General features: G+C 40.2%; 1 protein-coding gene across 2 annotated transcripts; it reads left to right on the forward strand.

Moving 5' to 3' along the window:
- The first annotated feature begins 13,409 nt into the window (after window positions 1-13,409).
- On the forward strand, window positions 13,410-22,519 carry Chrna6 (cholinergic receptor nicotinic alpha 6 subunit). 2 transcript variants are annotated; one of them, XM_047550410.1, is made up of 6 exons: window positions 13,410-13,525; window positions 15,229-15,368; window positions 19,028-19,072; window positions 19,785-19,894; window positions 19,992-20,970; window positions 22,294-22,519. In XM_047550410.1, the coding sequence occupies exons 1-6, from the start codon at window positions 13,447-13,449 to the stop codon at window positions 22,423-22,425; spliced, it is 1,485 nt and encodes a 494-aa protein (XP_047406366.1). In that variant the 5' UTR covers window positions 13,410-13,446; the 3' UTR covers window positions 22,426-22,519. The 2 variants fall into 2 exon arrangements, with proteins under 2 accessions (XP_047406366.1, XP_047406367.1); XM_047550411.1 differs by lacking the exon at window positions 19,028-19,072.
- The last annotated feature ends 221 nt before the right edge of the window (window positions 22,520-22,740 follow it).

The raw sequence follows: 22,740 nt of genomic DNA on the forward strand, positions 1-22,740 counted from the left end.
AAGTAACCCTAGATCTAGTTTCTGTTTGGTCCCTGACTGCCAAGCCTTTTCATGTCACTATTTGGGTGCCAGTTGCCTGAGTCTCTTAAGTCCCTGTTCAGGTGCCAGTTGCTGCCACCCTTTCATCTCTCTGGGCTGTGGCCATTAATTTAGGAGCAGAGAGGTGATGGGGGGATCGTAAGGAAAAGACAAACAGTCACACATAGAGCTTGGGTCATGTGGGTAGCCAAGCTCTGGAGAGGCTTGACTGACCCCAGAGGTAGCTCATCAAATTTATCATATAGGTTTCATTATCAAAAGGTTAATTGTGAGAAAATTTCCTCAAAGAAAGCATTCTGGAGGATGCTTCAGGACTGGCAAGACATTAGGGTCATCTTGTTTTGCTCAAAATTCACTATCCCTGGGAGAAGGTGCTGAACTTGAGGTATTGGTGATAGAGCCATGCACCTTAACAAGTAGCCATCCCTGACTGGCATTACCATAGCAACTGGAGTATCTTGACTTGCACCTTCATATAGGCAGCTCCTAATGCAGACGCAGCCACAAGAGTCAGACAGACAATGATTTAGATCACCACTGTCCACACACTAGAAGAAAATGGTATTTGTCCTTAAGATCCCAGATTGGCTTAAAATATGGTAATCAACTAAAATGGGTTTTGTTTTGTTTCTGTTTTTATAGACACACATAATTGAGTCTTGCTTTCTAAAATCTAGTCTGACAATCTCTGACTTTTAATTGAAGAGTTTTGACCATTTACACTTAATGTACTCATAATTATGGGTGGATTTAAATCTACCATTCTATTCTGTGTTTTCTCTTTGTTCAATATTTTCTTCTCTTTTTCTCTTTAGTTTTGTATTAATTAAATGTTTTGTTATTTTATCTTATCTCCTTACTTACTAGTTACACTTTTTTGTTGGGCAATTTTAGTAGATACTTTAGGGCTTATAGTATATGTCTTTAATTAATCATAGTAGATACTGTTAAAATAATATACTGATCTACAAATGCAGCAGCTTAATGGTAGAACATTTGCTTAAATGCCTGAGGCCCTGAGTTTGATCGTCAGCACTGCAGTAGTAGTAATAGTAGTACACCATTTCACATATAGTATAAGAACATTATAATAATATATTTCCTTTCTGAGTGCAGTGATGTAAAACTCTAATTCTAGGGGGGCTGAACAGACACTAGACAGAAGAAGAAATATGAATGGTCAACAAATATATGAAAAAGTTTTCAACATCTCTAGCAATTAGAGAGATGCAAATCAAAACTACACTGAGATTCCATCTCACTCCAGTCAGAATGACAATTATCAAAGATACAAATAACAATAAATATTGGCAAGGATGTGGAGAAAAAGATAAACTCATACATTGCTGGTGGGACTGCAAATTGGTGCAACCTCTATGGAAAGGAATATGGAGATTCCTAAGAAAACTTGGAATGGAACCACCATTTGACTCAGTTATCCCACTCCTTAGTTTATATCCAAAGAACTTAAAATCAGCATACTATGGTGATGTAGCCACATGAATGTTTATAGCAGCTCAACTCAATAGCTTAAGTATGGAACCAACCTAGGTGCCCTTCAACAGATGAATGGATAAAGAAAATGTGATGCATATACACAATGGAATATTACTCAGCCTTAAAGAAAAATGAAATTATGGCATCTGTCAGTAAATGGATAGAGCTGGAGAATATCATGTTAAGCGAAATAAACCAAAAACCAAAGGTCAAATATTTTCTCTGATATGCAGATATTACAGTAAGGTGGGGGGCTTGGGAAGAATAGAAGTACTTTGGATTAGACAGAGAGGAGAGAAGGGAGGGGATAGAAGCTATCAAGGTGGGAAGGACAGTGGAATGAATCAGACATTATTACCCTATGTGCCTATATGATGACATGACTGGTATAATTCTACATGTGCACAACCAGAAAAATAAGAAGTTACACTCAATTTATGTATGATACGTCAAAATACATCCTATAGTCATATATTTAGAACCAAGACAAAATTGTGCAGAAAAAAAGAGGACTGATAATAATATTTTAATATCTGCAAGAAAGTGAAGTTTGGGTTATCATGGAATTGATTTTTAATTTTCCTTTTGTGTGGAAAGAGAATGTTCTTTTTGGTATAGATTCTTTGTTGCTTGTTGGAACTGTTTTTGTGTGTCTTAACACAAAAAGATCAATTTTTATAAATGTTTCATTTATAAAGTGGATACTTGAAAAATATAAATTACATTTTCTATAAATGTATTTCAACATCTATCACTGTGCCAAGTTCATGGTAGGATTTATCCCAAAGTTTACTTTGCTTTTTTTACATGAAATACAGTGCTTGTATAGCAACTTCAGAATATCTCTAACATTTTTGTTCTGTGACATACAAATTTACAGAGGCATGTTATGTCCCAGATACGTCTAAATCTGTAATATCACTGAACCATACTGTAAATGGACCACATGAATATCTTACAACTCTCTGGAGGAATGTTCCTCAGATATAGCCAGCTGCATCAGCATCAACTCCAGAGCTTTTTAAAAATGTGGTTTCTGGGGTTCAGATATATTGAATCAGAATGTATAAGGATGGAGACTGGGAGTCTTTTAAGATTACCCTCAGCTTTGATTTTGATCTATACAAATATTTGAGAACTATCAACCAGGAACCATCATATAAGTGACTTTGTTTTTTCTTTCAAAAAATAAGAAATGTGTGTCATTTTCTGTAAAATACGTCATACCTTATAGGTCTATTAACTGGTTCTCAAACTCTCTTTTTGTACATATAAAAATGTTGAGGTCTAATAGAAGAAAATTAATGTGCATTGTCTCTAGGTATCTCAGTAGTTACTACCATATCGTTTTAGCCAGATTTTTGCTGCTGTGTCTAAAAGACCTGACCATAACAATTATAGTGGAGGAAAAGTTTATTTGGGGGTCTCACGGTTTCAGAGATTTCAGTCCATAGCCAGCCAGCTCCATTTCTCGGTACTCAGGGTAAGCCAGATGTTATGGTGAAAGAGTGTGGTTGAGGGAAGTGGCTCATATGATGATCAGAAAGCAGAGAGAGAGAAAGAGAAATTACACTTGACAGATAACAAATATATACCCCAAAGGCACACCTCCAATGACCCACCTCCTCCAGCCTCAACCTACCCACTTACAGTAACCACTCAGTTAATCCCATCAGGAAACTAATTCACTGACTGGGTTAAGACTCCTAACCCAATTATTTTCCTCTAAACTTTCTTGCCTTGTTTCACACATGAGATTTTGGGCGAAACCTTACATAGCATGTACATATTTTTTTCTAATTAAGCACTCAGCACAGTTCTGTGACATGATATAGTGGGTTGAAATGTAACACCCTCAAAAGATATGTTCATGTCCTAAACCCTGTGAATGTTGCCTTCTTTAGAAAAAGAATTTTTGCAGAGGTATTCAGTTTAAAATTCTAGAGATGAAATCATTTGAGATTACCTGGTAGGCTCTAGCTTCATTGTAAGAAACAAGAGTGGACTGGAGGTGTATTTCAGAGGTAGGGCACTTGACTGGCATATATAAGTTCCTGGGTTCAATTTCAGACCCACAAAACAAAACCCACAGGAGACAAGGTAATACAGACACAGAGAAAGCCTAGAACTACATTGCCAAGATTGGAATTGTGCTGCCGAAATCAAGGAACCACCAGAAGGTGGAAAAGGCAAAGAAGAATTCTCCCCTGGAGCCTCCATAGGTAGTATGTCTTTGTTAACACTGGGCAATCTCATATACTTATGGGGGAGAAAGTTGCCATCCTTTAAATGACTTAATGTACCTTTAAAGTTGTTCTTTAATTTGTTTCAGATAAAACTGGAGAAACTTAGGAGGAGCCAGACAAGATCACCTAGTTACTCTGATTCATCCTTTTAAACAATATAGAGTAATATTGGTTTATTTCTGAGTCTGCCCAGAAGCATTGAGGTCTGCCATCTTTCTTTTTGTACATTGAACTCTGACCTTAAACTGAGCATGCTCAGAAATGTTTACCCCCACCACCACATGTGCTTTCCTATATGAATATGAATGGGCTTCCAAATCTAATACCTATGCTTCATTTGTTCCAGGACAGCATTAGTTTGCAAATACTCTGGGTCTGGCTTCAGATAGTAAACCTTCCTCTGCTCTTTTATCTCCTGGATGTGTTTTTTCCCTTGCACTCACAAACCCACTGCATTCACTTACATGATTTGAGCACATTTGCTTCTACCTTAGAGGGTCCTGGGACAATAGAGTGAAGTGAAAAGGCTGGAGGGATGTTATAGAACTCCTGAGTTTGTGTGGGAATCATTTTGGTTGGGACAATGTGGACCACCATGGCTTTCACCCGAGTTTAGCCTAGGGTCATTTATGGCACAGCCACCAGTGGCACACCCAAAGACTTCAGCTGTAACCACCCACTCTCCTAGAGTTGGGAACTTGTCTGATATCAGCCTGTGCCCCGTTAGAAATGCCGGGATGCCGCAAAGAATCAAACACATGCTTGGAAGTAGCACAGCAAACTTTACTTCTGTAGAAGGGTGCACTGCTGAACAAAGTCTGGCAAGCAAGCACACACTTGGGCGGGCAGTCTGCCTCTTTTTAGCCCTAATGCAGCATTGCCTTGTGCTCTGATAGGAGGAGCTCAGGGTTATAATCTAGATTTAAAACTGGGGAGGGAAAGAGAAAGGTTATAGTTAAAATGTCTACAACTGGATTTTACATCCCAGTTAAGGCTAAATTTTGTATTCTGAAAATGGACCGCCAGACTTTCTATTTCTCACAGTCTTAACTGGGGAAATCCCTTGGGCTTTCACTTCTGTCTGGTATTATGTCTACTCTTGCATTTCTCTTTACCTGTTGGCCTTCCTCGGTTCATACAGAGCAGGAAAAGAGCATCTAAGTTAAGTGATAATTGAAGTAGTACTGATGTAGGATAGAAGACTAAGGATAGGTAAAAAGGAGGCCTGCAGGACAAAATAAGAGAGACCATGATTAAAAGTACAAATGTAAAGTTCGCTTTCACGTGGATTAAAAATCCGGACTTAGAAGTTATTTTTCACCTAACTTGATTACAGACAGCATTATTAAATTAATTACTGAAACTTACTTATAGTCACACCAACGTTGTCCTGTGTTTACAAAGCAGAACACATCAAAATAAAGATGGAAATAGTTGAACCCCCATCCTGGTAATAATCAGCATCCCAATTATCAACACAAAGGAGAACAAAAACCCTCTTAGATCACATTCTTGCACTGCAGATTTTGCAAGTGTAAACATGCCTAGCTAAGACAAAGTAGACGTTCCTCTCCAACACCTGCACTCTACCCTGTCCCTCAGAGTGTGTAGTTCTTTCTTTCAATAAATTCAATCCATTTATTTCTTCAACTGGACCCATCTGTAATTATTTTTTGCTGTGACGTCAAGAACCCTCATGGTCTGAGTTTAGGTCCACCTTCCTTTTGTGGTACCTCTTCTGTGAAACTGGAGTTTTGAGATGGAACTTGAGTCCTCACTTTGGTTGCCTGTTGGGGATGAAGGTGACACCAATTTCTTTCTTAGTTCTTGTCTTGCAAATTTAAAGAATAAAATCCACAGAAAATAGCAAAAGGGAAGAGTGAATCGAGTAAGATTTATTTAAGCAAGAAGAGATAGAATCCCTGCAATGCAGGAGGAGACCTGAAAATGTTACCGAGCTGGAGACTTTGGGGAAACTGAGGCCATGTGAAGACCTTCCCTGCTTTTCAAACCCCAGCTAATGCAATCAAGCCAGAAAGACTTCAAACATCACTCAGAGTAACAGGCATGAATATTTTAAAGGAATAGGAAAAGGGAAGAGAGGACACTCTCAAGGGACAGAATGGGTTCTCTCAGAAAGGAGCGGGATAGTATGCTTCTCCTGCACTCCATTTTATGGGCGATCCCAGAGAAGTTTCTAGAGAGTCCTGCCCAAGTTCACCTCTTTACTTTTGACTGACAGCAAGATGACATCAGACTTTCAAGTACCCACTGCCATGACAACTCTAGGTTACTTTGGCCCATGCTGAACCTGATTCTAATTGGATTTTTAGTCATACATTAATACAGATTTTATGATTAGGAGGAATTATCCTTATCTCCCTGAATTTCAGGATCTGCTTTATGAAAATTGTCACAAAGATACCCCCTTCAGGGTAACTCGGGTTACTCTTATTGACATAATTTTCTCCTACAAATAGCATTTCTCCTATAAATAACAGGTAGTTTTCTGAGGAATGTGACATATCCTGTTCACTAAGGCCTGGCAGGGCTGCAGATAAATTGCTTCTTGGAAAAGCAAGTTTGTGGGGGCCAGCACAGTAGTCCCTTTTTATAAAATTATTCCCTTAACCTTGTGTTATGTTCCCAATACCCACATCTGTCTGCCCCCTATCATCAGGACACTTGTCTTGTTAACGATGCTAAGCATTATCCATTTCAAAAACAACTCTCTAAAAACATAATAAATTTGTGAAGTATTCATGAATCTAAAAGCACTTCAGAGTAGCTTTAAGATGAAAGCATGGGCTTTACATTCAGACAGACCTAGACTGGATTTCTAACTTAGACATTTGTCAACTGTAATAAGCCTTTAAGCAAGTTGCTAAACCTCCCTGAGCATCAGTGTCCTTACTTACAAAACAGCCTTGGTTCTTAGGGATGCTGGGGGGATTAAAAGAGAGGATGTAAAAGACTTAGTGTACTGACTGGCACACAGGAAAGGCTTAGCAGTTGCTATAATTCTTATTCAACATCAACACTAGCAACATAGCATTGACTTCCTTTCCTTGCTTTACTCCCATCCACGTTTTCAGGTTCTCCTTTTTCTTAAAATTTAGGTGGACAATTGATGAGCACTGTAGGAATAATTTGAGCCTTTCTTATGATTAGCAATTTGCTTTTTATTTAAAAAAAATTTTTTTTTAGTTGTCAATGAACCTTTATTTTATTTACATGTGGTACTGAGAATCAAACCCAATGCCTCACACATGCTAGGCAAGCTCTCTGCCACTGAACCACAACCCCAGTCCATGATTAGCAATTTATTAAAGGTTTCTTTATAGTTTAAAATTCACATTTAATTTGAATACTTAACCTACTGCCATTTTGGTTTTCCTGGGTGACTTAGAAATGTCAAGTGTGGTAGACATGAACTACTACTGACTGGAGATAACTGAACATGTGAAAGTTAATGACAGTAGATATTTTTAAAAAGCATATGAGGTCATTAAATTATTGATGATGTTTTTGCTGCAATGTATTTATAAATAATACATGTTTAAAGGTCTATTTCCTTTATATTTCTTTATGAACAACTAAAGAGATTTCCCATTTTGAGATTAAAGAGAACTGACAGTTGTAGAAAGGTCAGGAAAATGTTCATTCATGCAGTTTTTACACCAAAAAAACCCCTCAAACTTCAAACAAGAACATACCCAATTTTATATAACCATATCAAATGGTCTCCTTTATTTTTAGAGCAGAATGAGGCAATATATTTAATTTAGCAAACAGGAGGGGAAAAGTTTAAAATGATTTTTATAATAAAAGTTTCACATTAAAACTTTTATTATAAAAAGTTTTATATTATAAAAACTTTATATGATAAAAAGTTTTTCCCATGAGAAAACCTCCAAATTGAAGCTAGCTTCTATCAATTAAAAAAAAAGAGAGAGAAAGAAAACCAACAGGGCTGGGGAGATAGCTCAGTCGGTAGAGTGCTTGCCTTGCAAGCACAAGGCCCTGGGTTCAATCCCCAGCACCTCAAAAAGAAAAGAAAAGAAAAGAAAACCAACAATTATTCTCTGAAGCTTATCAATTTCCTTAACACATTAGCTCTCCAGAAAGTATTATTCTAAAGGAGATGGTGTACGTAACTGGGGACAGATATTGAGGAAAACTGGGAAATCAGCTATGGTTATCTTCCACCCAAGGTTGGCCTTCCCTGGATCTGTGATGTCTCAGAAATTATGTGCAAAATTTTATTTGATATGAATATATATATGTGAGGAAGAGGCAAATGATCCATAGTTTTCATCCAATTTATAACTTACTGAAATTCCTGCTACTTCTTCCTATTTCTTTTTAGAACTGAATAAGAGAACTGTGGAAGGTGAAGGGAGGGAGAAAACAAAGGTCTTTTAATGTTTCTCAGCCCTTGCCTGCCCAGAGCCCATGTTCCTTCTGCACCTCCCTTTCTTCTTCCTACCTCACTAAAACAAAGACAGCACTCTAAATTTTTGGTTGGTTCAACAATACGACTGAACTGAAACTAATTCCTAGAATATGAATATGATATATTATTCAGCAACATCAGAAAAGAATACAGAATCTTTGATTCTTTTGTTTCCTTTTTTTGTTTTGTTTTGTTCTGATGGTACTGGGGATTGAACCCAGGGGCCGTCTACCACTAAGCTACATAACCAGCAGCAGCAGCCCCTCCTCTACTTTTTTTTATTATTTTTTTTATTTTTTGAGGCAGGGTCTCATCTATAACTTGTGATCCTCCTTCCTTGGTGAAGGGTTATGGAAAATAACATCCCCCAAGACACCCCTGGGGAAAACAGGAGGTCATTGTGGCTGGGGAGGAGGAAGGGAAGAAGGCAAAGATTCGTCCCTTCCTAGTGACAATGGGCCCATAAGGGAGGAGGTGGACACTGAGTGCTGGGCCCTGGACTTCCACCCTTTCCCACTACAGATGAGTCCTGGAAGGAGAAAAGCAATCGTGAAGTTCTGGGTAACAATGGATCCTGGAGGAAAAAGATGAACAGTGAACTCAGACTGAGTTCTGAGCTTTTATCCCTTCCCAGTGACAATGAGTTTCAAATCTTTACAACTCTGCCCACTCATATTATAACCTATAAAACCCAGAGCCCTTCTGTAACTGGGGCCGTTTTCTACCCCCAAAACGAGCCCCTCTGATGCCTGACTGATTGATTCTGCTGCTGAATGAAGGAAAGTTTGCGGATCCATTTGCGGTCTGCTCCTGTTTTTGGTTTTTTGTGCTGCCACTTGGCCTCCTGAGTTGCTGGGTTGACAGGCATATACCATTACTTCCAGCTAATTCTTTTGTTTCTTGAGTTACTTTTTCTCTGAAAGCATGCTTATTTCTTCCCACATATCTCTTTAACTTTCGTGTCTGCAATTTTCAAAAAGAGTTCGAAGTAGAACGTAAATTCATAATTTAATCACAGAACTCAAGCCTTTTTCTGATGGTGGGGGCAAAGTATGAATGTTTTCTTTGAATGAAGAACTGTTTTCAGGTATTTATATATCCTTCTTACAATTTAAAATGTAACAGTACTCTACTTTACTCTTTGAATATAACCCTTGCTGCTCTGCCACTGCATCTTATTTTAAAAATGGGCACTTTTCTTTCTCTTCTTCTCTCCTTGCTCCTCCCTAATCTCTCCCCTCTCTAATTTCAGGGGAAGCAGGATTACCTGTCTTCTCCATCCTAGGCAGAGTTATCTGTCCCTGAATACACACCCACCACAGGAATGAAGGAATCCAGACTTTGGGGATGGTACCAGAAGACCTCAGAAATTGCTGTCTTTCAAATTAACAAGTGAATTACAACTCCAGCCAGAGAACATGTGGAATGTAGCCTTTGGATCACCTCTTTAAAAGCCCCCTTCCTGCTCATGAGCAGAATCATAGCCTCTGGGACAGGAGTCCCCTGCGTTTCTCCTTTGCTAGCAAAGCAATAAGCCTTTTTCCTTTTTCTCAAAACTGTGTCCTCATTATTGGATTGGCATTGGGAACAAGGACCAAGCTTTCAGCAACAAAAGTACCAGGAATATTACCTATTTGTAGTGGTAAGAGAGCATGCAAATATTACATACAAAACTGTGTAGGAAGAAATTAAAGGATTGACATCACTAAATTTAATCACATTTTCTGATGAGTATAAGGCCAAGGTCCCCCAGGTGAAAATAAGAACCAGAATCCATATCCAGGTCTGAATGACTCCCAAGTCCATTCATACTCTTCCTCTTGCATTTTTCAATTCTACTGAGGCTCATCTGTGACCTCCATTTAAAAACTTCTTCCTTGGGCTGGGGGTGTGTCTACATGGTAGAGCATTTGCCCAGCATGTGTGAGACCCTGAGTTCCCTCCCTAACGTACACACTCAAAAAATCCAGTGTTGAGAATCAGATTGGAGTCCCATTCCCTTGGTGTTGAAAATTGAACACCCAAGAAACACTGAGGCAAGTGCAGAAAGTTTTATTTAAAGGATAGAATAGAATAGAGAGAGAGAGAGAGAGAGAGAGAGAGAGAGAGAAATGGAGACTCCTCCACGGAGGCAGAGGAGGGGGTCCAAGTTACTGCCCCTTTTACAGATTTCCTTTGTTCTCATGCTCCCTACTCCTCCTCTTATTTTGCCTATGTGACCAGTGACCAAAAGGTGGAGTGATCCAAGGGCTAGAATGAAGCCACCCAGGGGTACAGGTAGGAAGGGAGCAGCCCAGGGGGCATTCATGAATAACTCCTTGCAAGAAGGAACAATTCAGGGCTGGGGAGATAGCTCAGTCGGTAGAATGCTTGCCTTGTGAGCACAAGGCCCTGGGTTCGATCCCCAGCACCCAAAAAAAAAAAAAAAAAAGAAGGAACAATTCCCTGGGGGCAGGTAACCTTGGCAACAGATGGGGAGGAGGGGAAGTGTCCTGAAGGTATTAGCATTTTATTTCCTTTCCTCTGGAACCAGCCCCCATCTTCCTGATCCAATCCTTCATTACTCATTTTGCACTCCCAGCCTCGCTTTCTCCCACTCTGTAGGCTCTTGATACAGAGGGAGAAAGTTAGCAGGTGCTAAATTTTGGCATATTCCAAAGGATTCCTCCTATAGAGTAGTTCTTTAAGTGACAGGAGATGAGCTACACAGAAGGTCTGTTTGATGTGAGATGAAACAAAGGACATGAAAGTGATAGGGGACAAACAGATGAGAATGGTGGGAATATGAGGTTAAGGGAATAATTCTATAAAATGGGCCCTCTTTACGTGGGCTCACACATGCTTTCTTTCCCAAGAAGCAACTTACCTGCAGCCCTGCCTGGCTTAAGTGGACAGAATATGCCACATTCCTCAGCAAAGTACCTGTTATCTGCGGGAGAAATGCAGACCCAAAAATAACTTCCATAAGAGAAACCCGAGTTACCTGAAGGGGAAGACTTTTGTGACCCTTTTCATAGATCAGATCCCCAAACTCAGGAAGATAAGGATAACTCCTCCTAACCATAAAATCTATAAGAATTTATGAAATCTGTAAGAATCTATGGTTAAGAATTCTTTTAGAACTGGTAAGAATGGGCCAAAGCCACCTAAAGTTGTCATGGCAGTGGGTACTTGAAAGTCTGATGTCATTTTTCTGGCAGTCAAAAGTCAAGAGGTGAACTTGGGTGGGACTCTCTAAAAATGTCTCTGGGATCCCCAATAAAACTGGAATGCAGTAGAGGCACACTGTCCCTCTCCTCTCTGAAAGAACCCACTCTCCCCTGAGAGTGCCCTCTTTCCCATTTTGTACCCCTTTAATAAACTAATTGTCTGTTACTCTGAGTGACATGTCTAAACTTTTTCTGACTTGGTTGCAAGAATCAGGGTTTAAAGGGGGTTCTTTGAGCTGTCTCATTTTCCCAGAAGGCAGCAGCCCTGTAACAAAAGGACTATTTTTTTTTAGATTGCAATGTGTGTTTAGTAGAAAATATGGAAAGCGAACCAATTAAAAACTGAATCTTGGAAAAGAGTCACTTCGAATTGGGATGTAAGATGGCATTTTACCCATCCTAGTAAAGTGCCATCCGAATTTTTTCCTTTCTCTCGTTTTTTTCTTTCTTTCCTTTGTACTGGGTATTGAACCCTAGGGCATTTTATCATGAGCCTCATTCTCAGTCCTTTTTATTTTTTAATTTTGAGACAGGATCTTGTTAAATTGCTTAGAACCACTTCTAAATTGCTGAGACTGGACTTGAACTTATGATCCTCCTGCCTTAACCTCCCACGTTGCTGGGATTATATGTGATGTTTTTCCTTTTAATCACTTTAGGTTTTTTACAAAGTTCACATGACACTTCAGCAAAGGACAAAAATCCATCTTGCTAAGGAGGAGAATTGAGTAACACCTTAAATGACATATCTGAAGCTCTTGGTTCCATGTCTGGTCTAAGTCTAGTACTAAATTAAGTATTAATTTCTCTTTGCTCCCTGAAGAGGTGTGTGGTCAATAGAATCTCGAGGGAATTGCTAATCTGAATTTTGTGTATGTATAAAGCATGTGGTATTTTTAATGATGTGGTAAAATATTTGGTTAGGAAGGCCCTGAGAGATCACCTCTGGTTTTAACTGTTCTTTAACCAACATTAAAATCTGATCTGAAGACTCAATTCATCAGGATTCTATTGATATGAGACTGAACAAGAGGAAAACCAAGAGAACCAATTGATGACAAAGATGTTTAGATAAACATGAAAATATCCACAGGGTACCATACCTCTTGGTTTTTGTTTTGTTTTGTTTAGTTTTTTGGTACTGAGACTTGAACCCAGGGGTGCTTTACAACTAAGTTACATTCTTTTAATTTTAAATTTTAAATTTTTTAAATTTTTTATTTTGAGGCAGGTCTCACTAAATTGCTGAGACTGGCCTTGAACTTGTGAACTTCCTGTCTCAGCTTCCCAAAACGCTGAGATTACAGGTTTACACCACTGAGCCTGGCCCATTCCTCTCATTCTCCCACGTCTAATCTCCAGAACTGAATGGCAGTGACTCCACTCAGAAAGACAAGGCACTAGAAGCTCTGAAGTCAGAAAACAAAAGCAAAACAAAAAAACAAAAAACAAAAACAAAAACAAATCTAAGCTACACTTACTAAGACAGGAAAGGGGATTCATATTTTAGAACATTTTCTAAAAAGATTAATCCCTGATTTACCAGAGAACTCAATGAATTCAAATGGGCTCTCGGGGACCTAGCATGCATTTTACCTGCATCGGGAGGGAGCCCAGTAACTGTGTGCTTATCCCCCTAAGGACTGGGGTTGAGATTGCAGAAGGTCTCTAAGCCATTGCAATGTTTTGCATCCTGCCTAGCATTCCCTCACTGCCTTTCTTCACCTTCCTTACACGAAAAGAGATCTGGGGTGACAGGAAATGTGACAGTACATCTGACATTGCATGGCGTCCTCTTTGTTTGCCCTTCATGTCGGCCACAGTCTCTGATGCTGGAACAGCCGGGTTACATTTGGTGAATGCTTTCATTTCACAGAAGACACATGTGGATGGCAGTGGGCTTCTGACGATTTAAAGGTCTGATGGGTGCAGCTGTCTGATAGCTCTTTGTTTCCCACAATCTTTTGCCTAGAAAAAGGAATTCTAATGTGCTTTAATCATGCTGACCAGCAAGGGTCAGGGATTCCTTCACTTGGGATTCCTTCTCTGGTCGTGTATATTCATACCTTCCTTTAAAGGTAGGTTTTATTTCTGCTTATCTCCTATAACCTTTTAATTTCATGTATTTAATCTTTTCTCCTTGTGCTTGAATAAGCAGGTATGAACGAGTCTAGGTAAATATGGAAAGTATCTGTATAGGAAGCACTTCTGTTATAACTGCTGATTAATCTGGTGTGGATCAGTTAAGTTTAACATGTCAGAGGAGATTTTGGGGGATAGGATGGGGAGTACCATGAAACATGCTGTAAATCATATTTTATTTTTCTAATTAAAATATGGTTTCCTAATTAGGATATAATAAGGACGATAGAGTTTTCTATCTTTCTCTGCTATGGGTGTATTCCACTCTTGGAATTGTTATATTTAATATGTTTTTCAAAATGGTGATTTATTTGTCAGCTGATACTATTATTCAATCTATGAAGCCTTCCATTTTGTAGGTAATTCTTTTCATTTTGGAAAATATGTCACTTTACTATGCTGAAATATACTCTAGGAGTAAGAGCATTCATTTTCAAAGTTAAAACTTAGAACTGCTGCTGAGCTGAATGAAATCACATTTCTGGGTGCTGTTGGGTTTGCAGGGACTTGCTCTTCAAGACCAAGGGAAGGCTTATTTAAAATGTGTCAAAGGTGAGAAAATAGGTAATGAAGAGGATCTTTTTTCATTGTTTGTTTTACAAAGGAATATTTTTGTCATTATTAATTACTATGGTAAGAGTGACATTTAAACTTTTCCTTTCCTGTTAAAATCTCTGTGTTTCCAAAGGCATTTGCTATCCCACTCTTCTCATGTGGTAATGTAATAACAGTTATCCTACTGTCCAATTTTGCCTGAGGAGCATTTCCATTCTTTTCAGTTTTGTTTTGTTTATTCTTTCAAGGTACAAATCTCTTTGGAAAATTTGTGAAATTTCAGTTGTCCAATTTGAATTCTATAAGGGGAAATGTATTTAAATGGGGTATTAATGGAATGAGTTGTATCAGGTGAAAGCATAGACTTAGCTTTAATGCATTAACTTATCTTGAATGCTTTCTTGGAAAAGTATAGACAGACACGTGCCACTCCTGTACTTTAATGACTGAAAATGCAATTAATAAAACCTAATTTTGAATCATTCTTAAAACATCTTAAGTCGATTTGCTTTATAAAAACTACATTCTTAAAATCTCCAAAATTACTGAATTTCAAAGTTGGTTTTCAGAAGACGATGGCTTGTGAAGACCTTAATGAAGTACCTATGTCAGTCTGCATGGTGGAGGGTCCCCAGCTGAACATCTTATTGGCTGCAGACACAGCTGTCAGTATAGATCAGAAAGGGCCAGGCAGGACTTTTCCTTCCTTATCAGAAAGCTTCATTGTTAAGACTGTAAGGTTTCGTTCAGCAACATAAACATCCCAAGCCTCCGGTCGCTCCTTCAACGTAGTTGGTGCATTGGGTTTTAAAAGTGTTCTTCCCAATGTTATTTTCTTTGATATTGCCCTAGTTCTGAGATGGAGGCACAATTAATTTTGTCTCTATCCACAAGGGAAACAGCCGAGGTTAAAAGGTGAGTTTCGTTGGGCACCAGTGGGAAAGTGTGCCGGCGGAGCTGGTGACAACCGTGGGGTTCTCATTGGTGGGCACGACCCACTCCTGGTGACCGCAACGCCCCTGGAACCTCTCCAAGTGCCAGCACCGGCTCTGCATCCCTAACGTTTCCTTCTCTGGCCACGCAGGTTGTGCAGGCTGTGCCTCTGAGGAGAGACTCTTCCACAAACTGTTTTCTCGCTATAACCAGTTCATCCGGCCCGTGGAAAATGTTTCCGATCCTGTCACCGTGCATTTTGAAGTGGCCATCACACAGCTAGCCAACGTGGTGAGTGTCCCACATTCACTATGTGTTTCTCTGGAGGCTCTGACTCTGAGGTCACAGAAGTTTTCCACATTGTTACAGGGTGGAGCATGGTACCTGAGGGGATTTCTCACTACCTATAAACATAAGCCCACATACGTGTGGGCCCTTCAAAGCTGTCCCCCCGGGAGGGGACACTTTCTTCAGTAATGCTATACTTGTTCACCTTAGGTGGTGATTTTCTGGAACTGCTTTTGGGACCAATTTATGAAACAAAGAAGTGGAGGAAAGTTGAAGGGAGAATTAAAAGAGCTGCACTTTACTGTGGCTTGGGTTGTTGTGAGTAGAGAACTGAGCTGCATCCAAAGTCTGGGTGGGCCACCTCACTGTGCAGCATTGCTTCAAATTCCTGGTTAATGAGTCCTTTCAGAACATCGTTCTGAAGGTGGTGGGAGGTATACTGTTGAAAGCAGAGTTTGGCTACTAGTATCAAAGTTTTTTGTTGTTTGTTTTTTTAAGCACTGATTAAATAAAACATCATTTCTTTCTTACGTAATAGAAATCTGAAGGTTTGCAGTTCAGGAGTTTAGCACTAGGTAGCTTCCTGGGTATGAGCAATTGTGTGTTCAGTTGTCCAGGTTATGCACTGCACAACTCCCAGGGGATGTCACTTACATGGACTATGCTGATAAGCACATAAGCCAAACATGGCAACAGTGACCAAGGTTCCTTCTTTTTACTTCACTGTCCTTTATATATGACTTCTTCCCTCGGTGTTGCCTCATGTTCCAAGGGAACTGCTATATTTCCTCTCATCATATTTATATTTTTGGCAGGAAGCAGGATGAAGGGAGAGAAGGGCAAAAGGGGCACATACCAGGCATTTGTGACCTCTTCAAGGAGCTTTCTTACAAGTCCTCCCGACAACCTCTGCTTTCTATCTGTTCATCCCCTCTTGTTGCCAGAGAAAGTTGGGAAAGTAACTTTTTTAAAACTAAAACTTGACTGCTTGGAATGATTTTGATTAAATCCAGTTATAAGAAAAATAATAGAGAAATTCCTTTTATGTTTTGCCCGGTTTCACCAACTAGTCTTTCCTCCATTTCTAAAGTAGTGTCATTTCAAGAATGTTACATATAAATAGATTATGTTGGTTTGTGACCTTGGCTCTTTTGCTCAGTGTAGCTCCTTACAGAGTCATCTAAGTGTTGAGTGTGTCAACGGGGTCTTCCTTCTTGTCACTGAGTGGTGTCCCATGGTACTGATGTACCACAGTTAGTTTAACCATTTACTTGTCGAAGAACGTTTCGAATGATTCCAGTTTGGGGTTTATTATGAACAAAGTTGCTGTGAACATTTGTGTAAAGGTATTTGCAGAAATATAAATCTTCATACCTCTGGGATTAATACCCAGGGGTACAATTGCCAGGTTACACGGCAGTTATGAGGTGAACTGTGGGGGTGGCTCTGTGGTGCAGTAATAACCAGGATACTTCATCTCAATTACCTTCACACCCTCTGCTACTCTTTGAGCCCCCAGCTGGACCTTAAAGATCCAGAGAGCTCTATGTGGAAGTGAGTCTATTGCTGTGCAACCTGACCTTGGTCACAGAGTCATCTGGGTCTTCTATCTTTCGGGGTAGGAGCATGTCTACTGTCCCCCTGGCAGAGGTCCAAAATAAAGCCCCTGACCAGTGTTTCTGATGGTTTGGCATATCTGAAATGGCAAACTTAAAACCCTGGTAAAATGTGACCCACTTGGCCTTGCTGAGCCATGTCTCTGAATCTGTTGCTGTGGATCCAGAAACTTAGTATATTTGAAATTGTGACTCAAAACTTGCCATACACCTGGAGTGTCATCTAATTTATTTTCCTGAGAAAGATGTGGATGATGGTCCCAAAGATGTGAGGCGGTATCGTGAGCCTCTGGCCTCCTCCATGGGGGTTGTCTGATACAGTGCACGTGTTCATTGGTGTGGTCTGGAACTGGATGGAGACCACGGCTTTCCAGATGAGTTCCTCAACCAAGTTGGTTGGCGCCTCTGAGGTTGTCCACACCTCCACACACCAGCTCCATACTGCCTGTGGAAGTGTAGCAGGGGAGAAACGGTTATTTTAACTCCCAGAACACAGTGTAGAACACTAGTCCAGAGAGGAAAGCAGGCTTTGGAAGATGGTTGAAGCTTATGCCAGTTACTTCTAAGAACTTCCTGAAACTGAGACTGCAGAGCTTGCCTCTTCCTGATTGACAGCTAATGGATTACCCACTAGCCTCTGTTGACTGCAAAGTGACCCTCTCATGATCAGAATGCATTGACCTTAGGCTTGGACAACTGTAAAACAATGCTGGTCACTACTTGGCTAGTTCTGCGTTTTCTGGGACCAATAGGAAACCATGAATGTAACTTTGTTGCCGATCCTTTTAAACCCTTGGACTTCTTATGACTTGACACAGTCCGTTTGAAGGAGGAACTTGCCTGTTTAGGAGAGGCAGTAGTGAGAATGAAGTGAAAGGGTAGAAAACGGAAGAGTGGCCCAGGGAACCAGAGCAGACTAGTGTCTGAGCCTCACCACAGCTCCCTCAGCTTCAATTGAGTTCATTTAGTCTGGAGAGTTCTTGGGTGTCTTGGGAAGCCAGGTTGGCTGAGCAAGTTTTGGGAATCAACTACTGGCCACTATCAATAGCCCTTGGACTGTTATGTTGTAAAACTACCAGTGGTCCTGATGAATCTTTGGTAGCTTTCACAGTGAGAGTTGGTATCCACTTAGGAACTCATCATACTGGGGATGTTGACCTGGAATACTTATCCTCCAGATAGCCCTGACTGCCGTTTAAGAATCTGCTTAGATACTACTTCCTCAGAAAAACCCTTTTTGGCCATCTTGTATAAAATAAATGTATGTGTGTATATGTTTGTGCGTGCACATCCACAGGGACCCTTGCATGAAACTTAAGTTCTCATAGGACTTATCTCTATCTCATATTATATTGTGTGTGTGTGTACGTGTGTGTATATGTGTATATGTTTGTGTATAATTTTATATTTCTCCAACTACCAGCTAAGATATGTGAAGACAGGACATATTCCCATCATATAACTGCTATATCCCAGCATTTACACAGCACATAAAGGTTACTCAATAAAAATTTGTGTCATGAACAACTGAAGTGGTGGCTTGGGTGGGGGAAGGGAATGTGTAGTGGGTGGGTAGCGGATTCCAGCTGGGAATCTCCATGGTGAGCTGAGGCTGATGTTTTTGGGTAGATGCTGAGGCAAAAGCAAGGACCTAGGTTTGGGTACCTGTACCCTATGGAGTGCTTTCCCTCCCTCTTTTCCAAGACTCTTTCCTCTTCTTTTTTTCCTTTCATGGAGTCAGAAACCTTTATGGATTGTGGTGATCAGAAAAACTTCAGAGAAGAGGTGAGACCTAAATCAGCATAGACAGATAGTTTAAAGCCACATTTCCTTTAAAGTCCACAGCATTGGGACCAGATGTGGAGATATTGCATCTCTGGCTGCGTACTAAAGAAATACTTGTTATATATTGCCTTTTTGGTCTTCTTGCTTTCCTTCATTAGCAAGAATAACTCAGATTCATCTCTTTTTAGTTGTGATTCTTGCTATAAGATCTACCTCTATTAGCAAGTACATTTGAAGCTAAAAATGATTTCTTTTTCCCAGGATGAAGTAAACCAGATCATGGAAACCAATTTGTGGCTACGTCACGTATGTCTCTCTCTCTCTTTGAACTGTGGTCCTTATGTATCCACTCAATAATATCGGATGGATAAAACCCACTAGCATGACCTCTTTCCATGTCTTGCTTATGGTAGACACATCTTTCAGCTGGCTCAATGTAGGTTTTACAGGTGCAGAAACCTAGTGACAAAGGTCTCTCTGACATAGAGATTTTGTTTTCTGCTCTCTAATCTCCTATTTTAACTTGGGCTTTGGATTCTGAACTTGCTCACTCTTTGATCTCTTCTGCCCACGCCTGGAGAGGTCAGTAGCTGAGCTTAAGAGAGCATGTATGGTAGATTCCTGCCAGCTGACTCTCTCAGTTATATTGTCTCCTCCCTAAAAAAATCTTGATATTTTACACAGATTTGGAAACAAACTCATAATCACACAAAATTTAACATTAGAAATGGGTTACTACTCCAGTTTGAACATAGTTTATGGGATATGGAGGTTAAGCCTATAACCTACACCAGCTAACTAATAATGAATAGGAAATTATCTAGTTAAACATTTGCTAAAAATCAGCTTAGCTTTTTAACCCCCTGTTCCCCATGGATATAATTTCCTGACTTTTCTAGAAACCAAGGCACTCTTCAAATAACATTTTTTTATTTTAAAAAATCTGTTGTTCCAACATAAAGTTAGCATTGGAAGATAGCTATTAAGAAATTTTTAAAATTAATTTTTTTTCTTTTAGGTCTGGAATGATTATAAGTTGCGCTGGGATCCAATGGAATATGATGGCATTGAGACTATTCGTGTTCCAGCAGATAAGATTTGGAAGCCTGACATTGTTCTCTATAACAAGTATGGGTATCTGACAACCATAGTCTCCTTCCAAAGTTACTTTTGGCACATGCCAATCCACAGGGGGTTTTATTAATTTGTTTGATTTATTTTACAGTGCTGTTGGTGATTTCCAAGTCGAAGGCAAGACAAAAGCTCTTCTTAAATACGATGGCATGATAACCTGGACCCCACCAGCTATTTTTAAGAGTTCCTGTCCTATGGATATCACCTTCTTCCCCTTTGATCATCAAAACTGTTCCCTGAAATTTGGTTCCTGGACATATGATAAAGCTGAAATTGATCTTTTAATCATTGGCTCTAAAGTGGATATGAATGATTTTTGGGAAAACAGTGAATGGGAAATAGTTGATGCTTCTGGCTACAAGCATGACATAAAATACAACTGTTGTGAAGAGATATACACAGATATAACCTATTCCTTCTACATTCGGAGACTGCCAATGTTTTACACCATTAATCTGATCATCCCCTGTCTCTTCATTTCATTTCTAACAGTGTTGGTCTTTTACCTTCCTTCCGACTGTGGTGAGAAAGTGACACTTTGCATCTCAGTTCTGCTTTCTCTGACCGTGTTTTTGCTGGTCATTACAGAAACCATCCCTTCCACATCTCTTGTGATCCCGCTGGTGGGCGAGTATCTGCTGTTCACCATGATCTTTGTCACGTTGTCCATTGTGGTGACCGTGTTTGTGTTAAACATACACTATCGCACCCCTACCACACACACCATGCCCAAATGGGTGAAGACGATTTTCCTCCAGCTGTTTCCACAGATCTTGATGATGAGGCGGCCTCTGGACCAGATGAAGGAAAAAAGTTCCAAGAAAAATCCCGAAGGTCTTTCTGGTAAGCCTGCCAAGGTCAGGTTTGCTAATCGCAGAGAATCTAAACTTCTGAAGGAACGCTGCCACTGTCATAAGTCACGTGAGCTAGCCACCAGCAAGAGAAGATTAAGTCATCAGCCTTCACAATGGACAACAGAGAATTTGGAGCACTCCCCTGAGGTTGAAGATGTGATTGATAGTGTTCAATTCATAGCAGAAAACATGAAGAGCCACAATGAAACAAAGGAGGTAAATGCACATCTCCTCTCATCCATCCAGGGATACTTTAAAGACATAGATCCTCAGTGTGAGTTGTGTTTGTAAGAGAGTCAGGCAGCTGTGTTATTCTGCAGTTACTGGTGGACTGATCTGCAGGGTCAAAGCAAATCTCCACCAATTGTGGTAAACCTCAAATCTAAATCTGGTTAAAAGGCATATTCAGGGCAACCTTGGTTAATGAAACTAAGAACGCTTACACAAGAACAGTGGCAAATAGAAAGGTGGACAGAAAAAAGCTGCCCCCAGGGGGGAAGAACTGACCGCAGAGCTTTACAACCTCCAAGTGGTAGGAGAAGGTGTGTGAGCTCCAGCGTTCAGCAACTCCAATCCCACTTGTTCTACTTGAGATGGATTGAATGAGCCTTGGGGATATTTTTAGTTTCCACGTATTCTGCTCCTGGTGTCGAGTCTAACTATAGAAGCACACAGCCTTCCCTCATCCTCCAAGGAGAGAGCCCAAGGAAATCATGCCAGTTTTCCATACCATACGGGTGACTAGCTAAGGGCAGCTGAAAACTTGTGGCATCTGGGTTTACTTCACATGACAGATGCTGGCATCCATATCTCTTAGTGAAAGTATATTGTGAGATGTCAAGTCCATCCTGTGCAGGGCAGATACCAGGAAGTTCTGCCACCCAGGGTAAGAAAGTCTAGAAAAACTCACCTTCAGGGTGGCACTTTGTAAAGTCTAGGAGAGAGAGTTTCTGTTGACTTAATTGCCACCAAGTAGGGCTCTCAAGACACAGCTGTGGAGACTATGGCAGCTGGAGGTCAGGAACAGGACAGGCAGGAGAAATGCCATTAACTCTCCCAACGAGCATCGCTTTGCAGTCTGAAGGGCTGCCTGTTCCTGCTCAGGGGTCTTCAACAGTACCTCATGTCTTCCACCCCTATCCCTCACTGCGTGCTTCACACCCACTCCCCAGACTTGCCATGGGGCCAGTGGTGCAAATGATGAGAGTTGAGCTATCTGAGCAGCTGCTTCCTGGGAGTGTTCTTTGTAGTCAGGAAAAGTCCTTTGTGACCTGGAGATTCCTGACTTACAAGGTTTTCTGCATACTCCATAGCCAGATCCACAAGGTACCCCTGGAGACATATCTATCTCTTCAGACAAAACAAAATTTCTTATAGGTATTACTTAGGAGACACAAGTTAACACCAAAATGCCACCAATATCTGTTTTTAAAAGTACTGGGGAAATCTTTGGAAAAGAAAACCTTATTATGAAATAGAACATGCTTCCTATAGTTTCGATTTTTAAAAATAGCTTTGACTTTTTTGTTTGTATTTCAGGTAGAAGATGACTGGAAATATGTTGCTATGGTGGTAGACAGAATATTTCTTTGGATATTTATAATTGTCTGTGTGTTTGGAACTGCAGGGCTATTTCTACAGCCGCTATTTGTAAACCCAGGAAAATCTTAACATGTTCTTTATCTTCAGAAACTTACAGACTCTTTATTTGTTCTGTATTTCTTACCATAAGGAAAGGCCAAGTCCCCCATCTACTGAAACTGAAGACTACCTGGAAAAAGAGGAGTATGTTGCAAATTTAGGAGCTGAAATGTAGCACAGGGATGTACATTGAGATGTTTTATTACACTAAAGCTCACAGCTGGCAGCACCCATAAACTAACAGTGTTGTCGGCTTCTCTTGTCTGTACACATTGATTTCCAGGGATATGAATGACCCATAGTACAAACCATGTAATTAACATCGAGTCACACCGAAAAGAGATT

The sequence above is a fragment of the Sciurus carolinensis genome, chromosome 4 (assembly GCF_902686445.1).
Source record: "Sciurus carolinensis chromosome 4, mSciCar1.2, whole genome shotgun sequence".
Taxonomy (NCBI): domain Eukaryota; kingdom Metazoa; phylum Chordata; class Mammalia; order Rodentia; family Sciuridae; genus Sciurus; species Sciurus carolinensis.

What these genes read in the sequence shown, in the direction of transcription:
- Chrna6 (XM_047550410.1), top strand. Translation starts at nt 13,447, where the DNA reads ATGCTGACCAGCAAGGGTCAGGGATTCCTTCACTTGGGATTCCTTCTC. An exon ending in TCACACAGCTAGCCAACGTG is followed by an intron (nt 15,369 to 19,027) that starts GTGAGTGTCCCA and finishes TCTTTTTCCCAG; the next exon opens with GATGAAGTAAACCAGATCAT. An exon ending in GACATTGTTCTCTATAACAA is followed by an intron (nt 19,895 to 19,991) that starts GTATGGGTATCT and finishes TTTATTTTACAG; the next exon opens with TGCTGTTGGTGATTTCCAAG.